The sequence below is a fragment of the Balaenoptera ricei genome, chromosome 2, assembly GCF_028023285.1.
Source record: "Balaenoptera ricei isolate mBalRic1 chromosome 2, mBalRic1.hap2, whole genome shotgun sequence".
NCBI lineage: Eukaryota > Metazoa > Chordata > Mammalia > Artiodactyla > Balaenopteridae > Balaenoptera > Balaenoptera ricei.
The window spans coordinates 184,808,766-184,824,284 of record NC_082640.1 but is presented as its reverse complement, the minus strand read 5'-3'; the positions used below and the strand labels follow the sequence as shown (position 1 = coordinate 184,824,284).

The 15,519-nt window shown below is 49.7% G+C and overlaps 2 protein-coding genes and 1 long non-coding RNA gene across 9 annotated transcripts in view; 2 read left to right on the top strand and 1 right to left on the bottom strand.

Moving 5' to 3' along the window:
* Positions 1-9,841, top strand: part of LOC132359993 (uncharacterized) — a 35,171-nt gene extending 25,330 nt beyond the window's left edge. For both annotated transcript variants that reach the window (XR_009500999.1, XR_009501000.1), the window contains exons 3-5: positions 429-680; positions 1,361-1,562; positions 9,379-9,841. This is a non-coding gene — a long non-coding RNA (uncharacterized LOC132359993). The remainder of the gene's footprint in view (positions 1-428; positions 681-1,360; positions 1,563-9,378) is intronic.
* PPP2R5C (protein phosphatase 2 regulatory subunit B'gamma) overlaps positions 1-14,225 on the bottom strand; it is a 133,406-nt gene extending 119,181 nt beyond the window's left edge. For 4 of the 6 annotated variants that reach the window (XM_059915005.1, XM_059915009.1, XM_059915008.1 and 1 more), the window contains exons 1-2: positions 14,119-14,225; positions 13,101-13,166 (exon numbers count right to left, since the gene is read on the bottom strand). In XM_059915005.1, the coding sequence (XP_059770988.1) occupies positions 13,101-13,166; positions 14,119-14,145 (93 nt within the window). In that variant the 5' untranslated portion in view covers positions 14,146-14,225. Of the gene's footprint in view, positions 1-13,100; positions 13,167-13,613; positions 13,702-14,118 lie in introns of those variants that run through there. The other 2 variants (XM_059915006.1, XM_059915007.1) reach the window with 2 other exon arrangements.
* Positions 1,933-4,855, top strand: LOC132360850 (ATP synthase subunit g, mitochondrial-like). Its single transcript, XM_059915915.1, has 2 exons — positions 1,933-2,022; positions 4,535-4,855. The coding sequence occupies exons 1-2, from the start codon at positions 1,933-1,935 to the stop codon at positions 4,853-4,855; spliced, it is 411 nt and encodes a 136-aa protein (XP_059771898.1).
* Positions 14,226-15,519: the final 1,294 nt, after the last annotated feature.

Here is a 15,519-nt window from a genome sequence, read left to right as displayed (position 1 = left end):
AAGGAGGCAACAAAGCAGAGGTCAGAGAACGGAAGATGCTATGCTGCTGGCTTTGATGACAGAGGAAGGGGCCCTGAGCCAAGGAGTGCAGGTGGCCTCTAGAAGCTGGAAAAGGCCAGAAAACGATTCTCCTCTAGAGCCTCCAGAAAGGACTGGCCAGGCTGACACCTTAATTTCAGCCCATTTCAGACTTCTGACCTCCAGAACTGTAAGATAATGAGCTTGTGTTCTTTTAAGCCATGAAGTTTGTGGTCATTTGTACAGCACCAACGAGAAACTAGTATAGTTGAGTACCTTATAAATGACAGCTTTCCCTGTTTGCTCACATTCAGCCCTCAAAAACCAGTAAAGGCTACAGAAAGGCTCTTTCCTCTTGAGCAACAGGAAATGCTCTTGTTTCTAGCCTCTTTGCTTGCATTCGTCTCCAGGCTCCAGATTCAGTGTGCTCGTCTCCAGACTGCTCCGTGACAGCGAGGCTGTCCCACGACGTGCAGCTGACATGCAAGGTGAGAAGCAGCATTGCAAACACTCAAGTAGAGGCGGTGGATGAGTGTGAGGGCACGCGCAGCTGAGCCAGGGGGTCCCCTGTCGTCCGTGCAGGCTAACGGGTCGAGCTTGCCCAGGAGCCCTGTGGAGCTTGGCTGGGCTCGGCCGCAGCAGTGACGGTGACAGCCACAAAGGTGAGTGTCCGCTGTCAAGATTCTCTGTGCAACACACTTCCTCCTCCCACACACCCCCGTCTGCCCAAGGATGGGCTCTGTATGTGCACACAGGCTCTTATAAGAAGCCCATCAAACTCGTCCTAGAAACACGAACCTGCCAAGCCCCTTTCCATTACACAGCGCCAAAGAGACACACTGACTTGAGCCCCCAACTATTTGCTCTCACCCTTGAATGGGATTTTTACTAAGAAGTAAGAGCTGCTTTATTTTTTAATAAGGTGCTTAAGAATATCTGGAAAGTTTTCCAAGATGCCATACTGCCACGCACAGACAGAACTCTGAACCGTGAGCCAGGGCCTGGGTTTCCTTTTCTCCTACAGCCAACAGTTCCTTTCCTCGAAATGTGCTTTCTTGGGCTCTGAGCATGATGTTTGTCATTCTTTCCACCTATCATGAGAGCATGGGTCTTTCTTCCTTACAGACACCGTCCATAACTCTCCTCCTCCACGGAATTCCCCAAGCTGAAACCATCCTGCACAGCTTTCCCCAGATGCCCCCAGAGAAAGCCCGAGCGGTTACTCCACAGTCGCAAACAGCCCCTCCTAGGAGACGTACTCGTTTCCAACGTTGTTACATACACACATGTCCTGCACATTAAAGTCCGTCTCCTTTTTATTCTCCTGTAATGCCGAATCCAGTGCTATACACATAATGACCGTGACAAACAGCTGGGTACAAACATGAGCAAAAACAGCTCCACCGCTGCTCCTACGCATACAGGACAATGGACCGTGCGTCTTACCGAACAAAGCTTTTAGCACTAGGACTGGGTGACCTGGCCAATACACAGAGCAGACCGAGTCCAGGGGTATCGACAGCCACCACAGGGGACACGCTGAGGTAAGGCTTCCAACGTCGGGGACAACACACAGGTACCCGAACACCTGCCGCCTCTCCCTCTGGCCTCCCTCCAGAGCGCCCTCCTCGGGACGGGCAGAGTGAGCGTCTAGCAACGAACACCTGGCTCCGTCACCCCGTCCAGCTTAAGGGCTGTCTCCAAACTCCCGCAACCGCGGTCACCGCCTCCCTGCTCGGGCTGGGCCTGGCGGCCCGCTCTCCACGCTCAGGTCCTGGCGAGGCCCTCCCTGCTGCCCAGGCGTCGCTCCCGGCCCCCGCGGCTGTAACTCCGTCCCTCTGCCCACCCCGAGGGGACGCCCCCGCACAGGGACCGTAGCTGGGGGTGCGGGTGGGGCTGTCCGGCTCTGACAGCATGCGGGCCGGTTCCCTGAGGGACACGGGGCTGCCCGGGCCCCGACAGCAGGCTGAGGCGCCTGCGAGGTCGGAGCGCTGCTCTGAGGACGTGTGAAGACCCGCAGGGGAGGAGCTCTACGTGTGGGCGCGCGCGCACGTGTGTATGTGCGTGTGTGTGCGTGTGCGTGCGTGCGCGGCACCGAGAGCCCCCGTGCAGGCGAGGCCCCAGGCGCCCAGGCTAAGGAGCCCCACTCTATCTGAAGGGGCTGGAAGCCACGGAGAGCGTTCGGATGGGGCGATGACACAAAAAGCTTTTTTTTTTTTTTTTTTTTAATATTCCATTGGCTGGATAGACCACACGTTTCTATTTTTTTTTTAAATTTTATTTATTTATTTATGGCTGTGTTGGGTCTTCGTTTCTGTGCGAGGGCTTTCTCTAGTTGCGGCGAGCGGGGGCCGCTCTTCATCGCGGTGCGCGGGCCTCTCACTATCGCGGCCTCTCTTGTTGCGGAGCACGGGCTCCAGACGCGCAGGCTCAGTAGTTGTGGCTCACGGGCCTAGTTGCTCCGCGGCATGTGGGATCTTCCCGGACCAGGGCTCGAACCCGTGTGCGCTGCATTGGCAGGCAGATTCTCAACCACTGCGCCACCAGGGAAGCCCAGCTTTCCCTTTTAAAAAGGCCCTCAGGCTCAGGTGTGGAAGCCGAAGGGCCCACAAGAAGGCTTTTCTGGTTGTCTAGACAGGAGGTCAAGACGCGGAAGCGGAGGCGCGTGGGCAGCGGGGGGAAGGGGTGTCTCTGGGAACCCGGGCGCCCGCAGATGGCGGATGGTGGGACAAGTCACCGATGTGGCAGGGAAAATGGGTAGAAATAAGCCCAACTGTGAAGGGGCTGCAGCTGCGGCACCCGGGTGGCGATTCCATACGAACGAGGCGAGGAGTCGGAACTCGCGCATCTCCTGCCCCCTCCACGGCTGCTTTATGTGTATCACACTAACCAGTAGCTGAAACCCCATAGCGGCATGCCTTTCCATCAAAGCAGTGTGGTAGTGGCGTAAGGACAGACATACAGATAGATGGATGGAACAGAGTTAAGAGCCAAGACCGCTCAATGGGAAAAGAACAGTCTCTTAAACCAATGACGCTGGGACAGCTGGATAACCACGTGCAAAAGAATGAAATGGGGGGGGAGGGAATCCCTACCTCACACATACACAAAAATTAACTCAAAACGGATCAATGACCAGTCATATTCACGACCTAAATATAAAAGCTAAAACCATAAAACTCTTAAGAGAATACAGAGGTAAATCTTCATGACCTTGGATTTGACAGTGGTTTCTTAGGTATAACACCAGAAGCATAGCAACAAAAGAAAAAACATAAATTGGACTTAATAAAAATGTAAAACTTTTGTGCATCAAAAAGACACAAAAGACACTTTTTATTAAGAAAGTGAAAAGACAATCCATGGAATGGGAGAAAATATCTGCAAGTTTTGTAATAAGGGTCTAGTACCCAAAATATACAGGCAATATCAGAGATACTGGAGAAATTCCAGGTCCTGCTCCAGACCACTGCAATAAAGCAAACATCACGATAAAGCTAGTCACATGAAGTGTTTGGTTTCCTAGGGCATATAAAAGTTATGTTTACACTACACTGTAGTCTTTTAAGTGTGCAATAGCATTACGTCTAAAAAAATGTACACACCTTAATTAAAAAATACTTTATTGCTGAAAAAATGCCAACCATCATCTGACAACACAGGGTTGTCACAAACCTTCAATTTATAAAAAAAAACAGTATCTGCAAAGTACAACAAAGTGAAGCACAATAAAACAAGGTATGCCTGCGTTAAGAACTCCAACAACAGAAAGACAAACACCCATTTAAAAAACTGGCAAAGGGGGCTTCCCTGGTGGCGCAGTGGTTAAGAATCCGCCTGCCAATGCAGGGGACACGGGTTTGAGCCCTGGTCCGGGAAGATCCCACATGCCGTGGAGCAAGTAAGCCCATGCGCCACAACTACTGAGCCTGCGCTCTAGAGCCCATGCTCCGCAACAAGAGAAGCCACTGCAATGAGAAGCCCGTGCACCGCAACGAAGAGTAGCCCCCACTTGCCACAACTAGAGAAAGCCCGTGCGCAGCACCAAAGACCCAATGCATCCGGGGGGAAAAAAAAAACCTGGCAAAGAACTTGAACAGACATTTCTCTGAAGATATACAAATGGCCAATAAGCACATGAAAAGATGCTCAAGATCTTTAGCCATTAGGCAAATGCAAATGAAAACCACGATGACATAACACTTCACACCCACTAGGGTGGCTATAATTTAAAAAAAAAAGAAAAAAAGGAAAACAAGTGTTAGGGAGGATGTGGAGAAATAGGAAACACGAGTGCACACAGCACTCACTGGAAGCAAACTGCTTGAGGGCAGGGGCCCTGCTGTGTCCCGTGCTGAATCCCCAGCACCTGCGATGGCGCTCAGCACATAGTAGGACCTCAGAACGTACCTGCTGGATGACTATGAGTGAGTGAATCTACCGAAGGGAAGCCTGCAACGTGAAAGAGAATGGCCATTCAGCCGGCCAGTCGGGGCGACAGACTTTCCGTCCACAGCCCAGAACCACAGCCCAGTTTGTCCATAACCTCGCGGAGAAGGCCCCAGCGCTGGTCGACACTGCTATGACTTACTTGAAGCCTCGACTGGCCATACTTTGGCACTATGCCAAGGTTGAGCTGGTCCCTCCAACCCCTGCTGAGATCCCTACAGCTATTCAGAGCTTGAAAAAAATTGTCAGTGGTGCTCAAACCAGTAGCTTCAAACAGCTCACAGTTAAGGAAGCTCTGCTGAATGGTTTGGTGGCCACTGAGGTGTGGACGTGGTTTCATGCCGGCGAGATCACAGGCAAGCATGGCATCATTGGCTATGATGTTTGAAGACCAATCTTTCACATGTGATTATATTTGCTTTATTATTTCGGTGTTCTTGGACCATGTGTGAGCAGACTGGTTTTTGAATAAAATAAGGCAATGTGTCAAAAAAAAAAAAAAAAAGGAATGAAGGAAGGAAGGAAGGAGGGAATGAAGTCAGGGAGGGAGGGAGGAAAGAAAGAAAGGAAGGGAGGGAGGGAGGGAGGGAGGGAGGAAAGAAAGAAAGGAAGGAAGGGAGGGAGGGAGGGAGGGAGAAGGAGAAAGGCCAGATGAAGGGAGGAAGATGACTCTGGGAGAGAGAACGTTCCCTCCCACTACAGAGCCCACCCTCTCCCTCTGACCACACCGTACTGCTTCCGGTGCGATCCGGATCAAACCAGAACAGTCCAGAGAGGTTTGCTCTGTGATGCAGGGCTCAGAGTGGATCAAGTGAAATGGGAAAGTACAGACTTCGCACTATTTTCTTTTTTAAACCATGTGTGTTCTGACCACCCCCCCCTCATAAAGATAGATATCTAAAAAGAAAGATGAGAAGCAGACAAGGTGCCTGTGTCCCTGGGGCCTCTCTGGGTCCACTCCTGTGGGGACTGGCGTGGCCTCCTCTGTGTTTCCGGTGCGGGTCTTTAGAACGTAGGCGGGTCCTGGACCAAGTGGTAAGCAGGGCCTCCTTCCCACCTCACCACCAAAGCCCCTTCTCACCTGCCTCTTCACCCTATTTTACCCATTTCCTTCTCTTTTGCCAATTTATATGTCTTCTTTTCTCTTAAATTTAATCTTAAATTTGATATTTCATATGAAGAAGAGTGATAGCTAACAAAGTTAAGTTCAATGCGCTCACATTAGAGTTATTTTGGAAGCTACTGCTAGGGTCTAAGGCAGCTCTGTCCAGAACTTTCTTCGAAGTGGGAAATGCTCCCTATCTGCTGTCCAGCAGGGGAGCCATTGGCCACAGGTGGCCACTAGGCACTTGAAATGTGGCTAGCGTGACCGAGGAGCTGAATTTCTCAATCTAATGTATTTTTCATTAACTTAGACAGCCACGTGTGGCTAAAGGCTAACCTCTTGGATGGCGCAGGTCCAGCACCTCAGAGCCGCCAGGTAGCCACTGCACAAAACCAGCTTTAGGTGGGTGCTAACGCCCCGTTAGAGTCATGCTCAAGTTCATCTTTAAAAAACACTTATGATAAAGGAAAACGCAGTCTTCCAGCTAACAAAGCTTTACTTCCTCCTCCCCCCCTTGGAGAGTTAAATTTCTAGGCCGGTTCTCTCACTCCCCCAGGTGGAGAAAACGAAGATGACACTGTCGCTGGCGTTTGGGAAGCAGCCCTTCCCAGCAGCAGCTGCTCTCAAACCTGAGGGAGAAGCAGGGCCCAGGAGTCTCCGCTCCACATGACAGACTGACAGCAAGACGCAAGGCTGTTACCAAAATGCTGGGCCAAACCAGACGGCATCACTCCTTGACCTGGGCAGGTGCTCAACATTCAAGGAAACACTGAAGACGTTCTCGAGTTGCGATCTTTCAGAGGAATTTTCCCTGTGACTTAGGAAAATGTCCCCATGACATGCTGGTACAGACTGACTCTCCCAGCTCCCCACACGCAGGTGGAAACCTCGCCACCACTGTGGGGCAGGGCTCCAGGCTTGCATTCGCTCGGAGCTGCTTCCACGAACTGGAACACTTTACATGATTTCACATAAGTCGCTTGAAGGACTCTTTCTAGAATTACGCATCATGTAACGGAGCTTTTATTTAAGAGCGATGGATGCTGGCTGATCTGATCTGCCAGCTTTACCTACTACACACACGCCACATCCAACATGCACTCAGGAACTCCACAATTTAATGGCGATCCTGTGTTTGCTTAGATGCTTTCAAACATCTGATTTCCTCAACCAAAGCTCCAGGTGGCTCTTTACAAGAATGTGCTCCATCTTGTCCCATCTATTCAGCGGCTGCAAGTGTGACTGACTTGGGGGGCCGAGTTACTCCCAAGTCTCCTGAATGTCCAAGCTCAACAGATGTGACACTTCACAAGTAACAGAAAACAGTGCTTCACGAGTAAGGACAATAGCATACTCTTTATCTTACCAGCGCTTGCACAGGACGAGAGACGCTCAAAACAAACCTTTCTCTCTCTATGTATGTATGTGTGTGTGTGTATATATATATATATACACACACACACACACACATTTCTGTGTGTGTACATACACACACAACTTACAAATATGTATTATGTTCTGCTGAGAAATACTCCCAAAATAAAATTAAAATAAGAAAGACAGGGACTTCCCTGGTGGTCCAGTCATTAAGAATCCACCTTCCAATGCAGGAGACGCAGGTTTGATCCCTGGTCGGGGAACTGAGATCCCTCATGCCGCGGAGCAACTAAGCCCGTGCTCTCTGGACCCACGGGCCACAACTAGAGAGCCCGCAGGCCACAACTAAGACCCGATGCAGCCAAATAAATAAATAAATAAATATTAAAAAAAAGAAAAAAGATAAAGTACCAAAGATCATATGGAAACCTTGTATTTACATGGAAACCCTATTTTGAAATGCTTTAATTAGAATAAGGTCTTATGACACTATGCTTTTTACCACTGACCTCTGGTGGTACGTAAAAGCAAACGAAAAACAAAAATAAAATAGTTGACCCTTAACCAGCATAGGTTTGAACTACACGGGTCCACTGAGACATGGATTTTTTTCAATAAATACGTAGTACAGTACTACATGGTCCAAGGTTAGTTGAATCCCTGGATGTAGAACCACAGATATGGAGGAACCATGGATATGAAGGACCAACTCTAAGTTATACTGGGATTTTTGACTGTGCAAATGGTTGGCACCCCTAACCCCCATGTTATCCAAGGGTCAACTGTACTCTTCTTAAATTTTTACAAAAAAAATTAGAAACATTAGGAAAAGACCTAGTACTATAATCTTCTGCTTTGGTATAATGCTATTTATTTGAAACAAATTACACTGAATGAAAATTCTGCATTAAAATTCCGTTAGAGGATCAAAGAGGTGATAAAGCAATAAGCCTCTTAACAAGAGAGATTTTTTTTTCTTTCAAATTTACAGTATCAGAAAAAAACCCAGCAAGCTGATTGACTTGAAGCTCTCCTTCTTCCTGAGCACTTTCAAAATCAACCAACAAATACCTCTTGACACCAGGTCCTAATATGTACGGCATATTAGTGCAAAGACGAATCAAGTTAAAGTGCTGTCCTCAAGGTCTCGGTCTAGTTAGGGAGGCAAATCACAGGTAAATAAAAGTTGTCCAAGGCACTATACATAATAAATAATTGGTGCAGCAAATAATTGCTCTTCAAACTGAAAACATGGAAAAAATACGCTCCAAGACGGTGAGAAAAACCTTCCTCTAAATTTTAGAAAAAATGAACTTGAGTTGGAGCTAAAAAGATGAAAGGATTCAGATAAGCAAGAAAGAGGATGGGAAGAAGTATTCTACAACAGTTCTCAAAGTGGGGTCCCTTAGGCCCCTTCTGGGATCTACTATTTTTATGATAACACTAAGACACGCTTTGCCTTTATAACCATCGTTATGTTGATTTTTCATAGGCTACCAGACATGTGGTATCAAAACAGACTGAACGCAGGCACAGACCTGAGAGGCCAGCTGTCTTCTATTAAGCCAGACATAAAAGAGATTTGCAAAAATACAGAGCAATGCCATTTTTTTCAGTGAACTTTTGTAAATAGTTTTCTCATAAAAAGACACTATTTATGTTAACGTGTAATGGGTGTGTTGTTATTATTAGATGAATTAATGCATATTTAAAAATTTTCAATTTTAGTTTCTAATATGAAAAACACCAGAAAGCTACAGCCCACCTAGCTCAGAGCTCTTTGGGATCCTCATGAATTCTGACGTCCCTTTTGTTTCAGTAGCACTGCTCTTCTCACGAACACGTGCCAGGCATGATTCGCAAGCAAATGTACATGCTCTGTGGAGGGATCCTTCTGGAGCAGTGGTTGCAACACGGGGCCATTTTGCCCTCCAGGAGACACTGGGCAACGTCGAGAGGCACTTTTGCTTGTCACCACTGGAGGGGACGGGGAGCTACTGGCATCTCGTGGGGCTGACCAAGGATGCTGGGGACATGCACAGGACCACAGGGCTGCCCCACAGGGAACACCTGGCCATGGCGCTGAGGGTGGGCTGCCGCTCGAGGGCAGCGGTGTCACCCGTGGGAGACACTCAGGGCCTACCAAGCGTCCAGCGTGTAGTGCGGGGCAGGAGTGGGCGCCAGAGAGGGGGCGGCTCAGGGAAGCCTCACTCCCGAGGACGGTGAGCGCACGGCACCTCCGGACCCCAAGTTCTTCCAGTCAGCAGCTGACTGTCCTCTGCAGAGCCATCCTTCCTGAACACCGGGGCTCTAAGCAAAGATGATGCGGACTGACTGGAAGGGTGGCAGTTAAAAGCAGGGAACTCGCATTTCCTATAAAATAATTACGTAAGAGTTTCAAAAAAGTTTTTTTTTTTTTTTTTTTTTAGCTGCGTGGCACGTGGGATCTTAGTTTCCCGACCAGGGATCGAACCTGTACCCCCCGCAGTGGAAGCGCGGAGTCAACCACTGGACCGCCAGGGAAGTCCCATCAAAAAAGTTTTTGAAGTACTATTCCTTTGAGTCCTCTCTGCGTTTCACTGGAGTCCAGCTTAGGGTTGTATTGGAAAAAGTCGGGGAGAGAACGATGGAAAAAGCAGCACGGGAGGCCCCCAGTGAGAGCCTGAGCTCAGAATTCAGCCTCCAGACAGAGGCTTTTGGTGTTTGGGGACAGGAGTCGGGGACTCTCTTCTCGGGAGGGGACAGTCACGGCCGCCTCCCCAGAAAACCCACACAGCAACACCACTTCCTCGTCCTCCTCCCACTCACTCAGCTTAAAACGCCTGCTACAGAGTCACGTGACTGGAGAGTCAAAAAATGTTTCATGGAAAGGAGTCTTTCATAAAAACGTTATTCCCGTTAACATGTAACGGGTGTTACTGTTATTACTAGATGAATTAATAAATATATCTAAAATTTCAGTTTAAATTTCTAAGACACAGCTCCACCACCGACACTGATGAGACCCCAGCAAGCCTGGTTCCCTGTCTCCGGAACCCTCGGGGCCAGGGGCAGGGGAATGCAAACGGACAGGTCATCAAGAGAAAGAAAAGTTATTACTAAAGGTGGAAGGGGTCAAAATAAGCTAACAAGCTGGAGAGAGGATTGTTCAGCTTTCCTTTCAGCAACAGATATTATGTAAGAGTTGCTGTAGAGACTTTCAAACAAAACTAAGCTGAAGCAGGATAAGTAAGATACACAACTGGAGAACAACACTCGAACGACCTTTAATGTGCTTACAACGAATCAATTTACAAAAAGCACGAACACTTTTTAAAATGTAACTTTGGACACAGTACACAAATTAAAATAACGATATCAAAAACCACGGTTGCATGGTCTGATCCTCTAAAATGGACTTTAGGAATCTCTGAGCAATTTACTAGGATTCTAAATGTTCATCCAATGAGCCTAGCTATGTTTCTACAGATTTGAATGTTGCACTGAGAACAGCTGCTCAAAGATGAGTTCCCTCTCCACAGTTTTCCAAGGTCAAGTTACCTGTGAGCCCATTTGCATCCTCACTCCCTAAAAGTGTGCTATGAAATAAACCGGCAGGATGTATTGGGTGGAAACTGATTCCCAGGACACGTATGGATAAGCAAATCAAACATTAAACATTCTATTTGAAAGAGAAAAAAGGCAAAGAAAGATGTTCCAATACACATCGTTCAAGAAATAGGAGTTTCTACCAAAAGACAAAAGTTGCGCGGCAGCAGTTACGACTTTTAATGGTATTCTGTTACATGGGAAGACAAATCCTGCCAGATATCTTGCAGGGAAAACTTTCAAGAGAGGTCACGCCTAATCTAGCCCATATACTTCAAAATGGCCGAACCTGAAACTCACCAAGTTGTTTTAGGGATGAGGAAATAGGGCCACAGAAGTTAGGTGCCATCGTTTATGGCCATCAGGAGTCAGCATTTTATTCACTAAGCCCCTGGCTGAAGCACTCTATCCTTTACTGCAGGACTTCTTGCTAAAAACCCACGCCATCACATGTCCCCGTGTTCTAACCACAAAGTGGTCTGCAATGTTAGCCACCTGCCCCTTTGTTTTCCTTGAGGCCAGATTATCACGGGCCAGGACTTCTGTATAAGGACCTTCCCCACACTTGAAGTGGTGTATTAATTAAGTCAACCGCAGGCCAAGTTCTTTAACGTTTTCTCTGTTGGGATTACTTCTCTGCCCCGGACGAGCACCTGCTCTGCACCTCTCGGGCTGGGCAGCCCTGGATGTGCTAACTGTCCTAACAGAGGGGTGTCCACAGGGTAACCTGAGCCAACGCTGACTGTGAAGGTGACGTGACATCAGAAAGGTGTGAAAAGCAGCGTAGGAACTGCAGACCTATGTGAACGGTTCAGGTTAAAATATTCGAGTTCAGAGTAGTATCAGCAGACAGGAGAGGAAGAGAGTGTGTGTAATGGTCTAATTCACCTGCGTGAGCCCATCACACTTGGTAAGGGGGTGGGACTAGAAATGAAGAACAGAGAGGAACACTGAGGTGGGAGAGACAGCAATGGAAAAGCAATGGTCAACTCCAAGTTCAGAGGAACGGAAATGCCTCGATTTGTGCTCCTGCAAAATATACATAGTGAGCTGCCAACTGTCATGTTAATATGCCATGTTGCCTCTGGGATCCTTAGGAGGAAGTAGTGAAGGGCCCAACATTTCAGTATTTTTCAGTGGTAATTTCAAGCTCTGTAGCTCCAGCTCTTAGACAGTAGCGCTAGAAAAAATACAAAAAGACAAGTGGGGCATCACACTCAAGACACTGCAGGCCACACCTCAAGAATCTTAAGCAACTGACCGTCTAAGAACCCAATCCACCTTAAACACACATTTTACTTATCAGTGGCTTTGGTATCTTTGAGTTACTGAGAGGTTTTCTTCAGATTCAAACTTAACATTTTCCCATCCTTACAGCCAGGTTCTTTCCACTAAAACAGGAATAAATGAAACATACACACTGATTTTTGTGTGTGTGACACGAACAGTGAGAGACAGGTATGTGAGCAAGAAAGGTTTAGGGGAGCACTAGGAAGTCTAAGCAGTTTTAATGCAAGATCAATAAACCAAAAAAGGGAAAAGAAGAGGCATACACCCTTGCACAGCAACTAAATTTCATTTAAATCAATTTAGTCAAAAGAGTGACAGGGAAGTAATCAAGTCAAATGCAAGAATGCCACAGTAAAACTTGATTGCCTGCTATAAAGAAAGGGCAGGGAAAGATTGGCACAAAATATTGATATTTAAGGAGCCTTTCGGATTTCTGTTTTTTGCTTCGGGGAGGGCAACAGATTTGCTGGAATAAACCACCTTCTGAAGAGGAGGGAGGCTTAGAATGTACCAAATGATAAGGAAAAGATAACCTGGGGCTTAAAAAAAGGGGCTTAAAAAAAAAAAAGGCTACTGCAGATAATGGTCCGTTAACTTATTTGCCAGACAGAATTGAACTCTATTCTAATTTGGCTTATAGGAAGGGGTCTGACACTTGTAAATTACTGTCATCTGTGATAAGACTAAGGACTTCAACAATCCAGCTCTGGAGAACTATGACACCAAATTAAGCATCTTCTCTGCTACCAGTGATTCAGAAGGGCCTATTAGCTCTGCCTGGGTCCATGCAGCTCCTGGACCCGTAGCCCAAGGTGCTCCAGTTCAACAACTAGTCACAGGGAAGAAAAGGCAAAGCCAAGTGCTGACAGGAGAAGGAGGTGGAGCTGCTGAGAGACAGACCCGGTCCCTTGTAAAGGAAGAGGGAGGATGGGAAAACTAATAGGAACTTGAACAACTCCAGTATGAGAGAGCCCCTGAAACCAGTCTCCACAGGAGGGCTGCTAGATTTGAGATTGGGGGGTGGGGGATGAACTTAAAAATACCAGCTGCACAGATACGCACAACTTTCATTAAAACATTCATATTTCCCCAAAGACGAATAATACAAACCCAAATAACTAAAATGGAGGATTATGAAAGACACTAGAAAAATATCTCATAGAGGGAAACATTTTAGAAGAAAACATTTTAGGTTTTCTCACCCTCATTTTTTCTACTCTAAGTTAAAAGGTGTTCATGAAAAAATGGAAAGTGAATATTTAAGAATAGTTACCTCTGATTCTATTATGTCTTGTCCTTCTTTTGAACTTTTTCCACTTTTCCCTGCTTTTGGTGATTCCTGGGAAACATCAAGCAGAATCAATTGGGCTTCTCAATTTTTAGACTGCTAAACATCAGATAAACCAAAATGCAGTTTTACAAATATTTATACAATTTAACAATGACTTTTGCTAGTTTTAATCAATACCATCAAGAAATTCTACATCATATGGTTTAGAGATACAATATTGTGATGCGGCACCCACCCACCCAAATTCAGATTCTCCTTGTTTTCTTCGTCTGCATTATCTGGCACTGACAACTTTAAGCAGAAACAGGTAAACCCACATTTATACAGTGCTCTCAGCATCTTGAAAGATCCACACCACCCACATCCCTTTTTTTCCTTCCCACCCTAAACCCTGGGAGCGAGGATTTCTGGGGTGATTCTGAAACGCTACAGAGCTCCACCTGAAGCAAAAACATACCCCCCCCCCCCGCCCAGATTCAAACGCAGCACACTCACATGCATCGCCGCCGCCGCCGCCACCCAAGATAATAATAGTATTTCAGAGCCCCAGAGCGTCCCTCCGGAAGGCAGACGATTCTTCCTAAGCCTTAAGCGGGGTCCGTTCGCTGCCCATCTCCCCGGACGGAGGTCCCTGATAGACGCCTGCACCCTCACCCCTGGAGCCCCTGCCCAGGCGTCTGCGAGGCTGGGTCAACCACCTGCGCGGCCCCACCTGTCACCTCACGCCCACCGCGCGAGCTGCCCCGGGGCGGACACCCACGCCGCCCCCCACCTCGGCCGCCACCAGGGCCATCAGGACCACCGTCCCGGCCTGGTCTCCGCGGCCCCGGCGCGACCCGCCGCCCCTCGCCCCCACCCCGGGAGCGGGCAGAGGGCGCCCCCGCGCTCGCAGGACCCCTGAGCCCCGCCGGGCCCCGCTCCCCGGCAGTTCCCCGCCGCCCTCCGCGCGGTCCCTTGCGCTCCCCGCCCGGCCCGTCCAGCGGCCCGGGACCCGACTCACTTTCTCCTTCTTGTTTTTATTCGGCATGGCTGGTGCGGACCACCGCCGCCGCTCCCGCCGCCTGCCCCCCGCAGCAGCAGCTCCCCCGCCCCGGCCGTCGCGCCCCCCCGGCCGCCGCCGCCGCCGCCGCCCGGGGACTGAGTCGTTCGCTCGCTCACGGTTCCCCTTTCCCAGGCTCGCGGCGGCGGCGGCGGCGGCGGGGCGGGCGGCGGCGGCGGCGGCGGCGGCGGCGGCGGCGGCGGCGGCGGCGGCGGCGGCGTCTCTCCGCCCCTCCCCCGGCCCGGCCCTCTTCTCCCCCTCCCCCCTCCCCCCAGCCCTCTACCCCGCCCCTCCCCGCCCCGCCCCTAGCCCGCGGTCCCGCCTCTGAACCGCCCGCACCGCCCCCGCGCCGGCCCCGCCCCACCGCCCTCCAGGCGCCCCGCCATTGGCCGAGGTGCCCTCACGTGCCCTAACGCTCTCCTGTATCCCCGCCTCTGCGCGGCCTCGTCTCCAGTGCCGCGCTCCGGCTAGACTCGGTCTCAGGCTGGGCGGCGGCGGCCGGGTGAGCCGAGCCGAGTTGGGGGAGGGAGCCTGGAGCTGCAAACAGAGGCGAAAGACCGGGGACCGCTGTGGAGGTTCGGGACGGAGAGAGCAGGGGGCAAGTGAGGCGTGGAACAGGCACGTTTGAAACGGATGGCTACAACTTCTGCAGCCGGCGGGGCGCGAACGGCGACCTCTGGCCTCGTCCTCTCGCCGCCGCGGCGCTCGCCGAGCTTGAAAGTGCCCGGTAGCGGCTGAAAAGGCCAGTCACCCACGCGAGCGGCGGTTTCACGGGTTCCCACTAGGCCCCACCTACTGAGGCTGCCCCGCCTCCTCCTCCGTCGGCCCCGCCCCCGATGTCCGGCCCGCCCTCCGAGGCCCGCCTCCGCCTTGTTGGCCCCGCCCCGCAGATCAGGCTCCAGCTTCGCCAATGGGATTTTATTTTCTTCTTTAATTTGGTTTGATCATAAGCCATGTGAGGAAACCTCTGCATCATGACCAGGAGTCACGTGATTTACTTCGCCTCGGTCATAGCTCTGGGGAGATGAGTTTTCCAAGGAAAGAAGGCTAACTTTTGGATACACTACTTCCACAGTCTGTCTAGTGCAGAAATACATTAGGTGTTAAGACTCCAAGAGTGAGCGGATTTCACGTGCGGGAAGCATTGGTGTCTCACCCGTGATGTTTAGGTGCTGAGTCTTAACGGGGTACTTAGAAACCACTGTGTTCTCTTAGGCCCCAGTTTTCACTCATGAAAGGCGCCAGGCAAAGCAGTTCGATTATTCTGTGTGACTCTGCCATGGGAAAGCTAAAAGAAGAAAAAAAAGATCTAAAGTGAGTAGTGTCGTGAGACGTCCTGAAAGTAAGTTGTGCCTGCAGGTG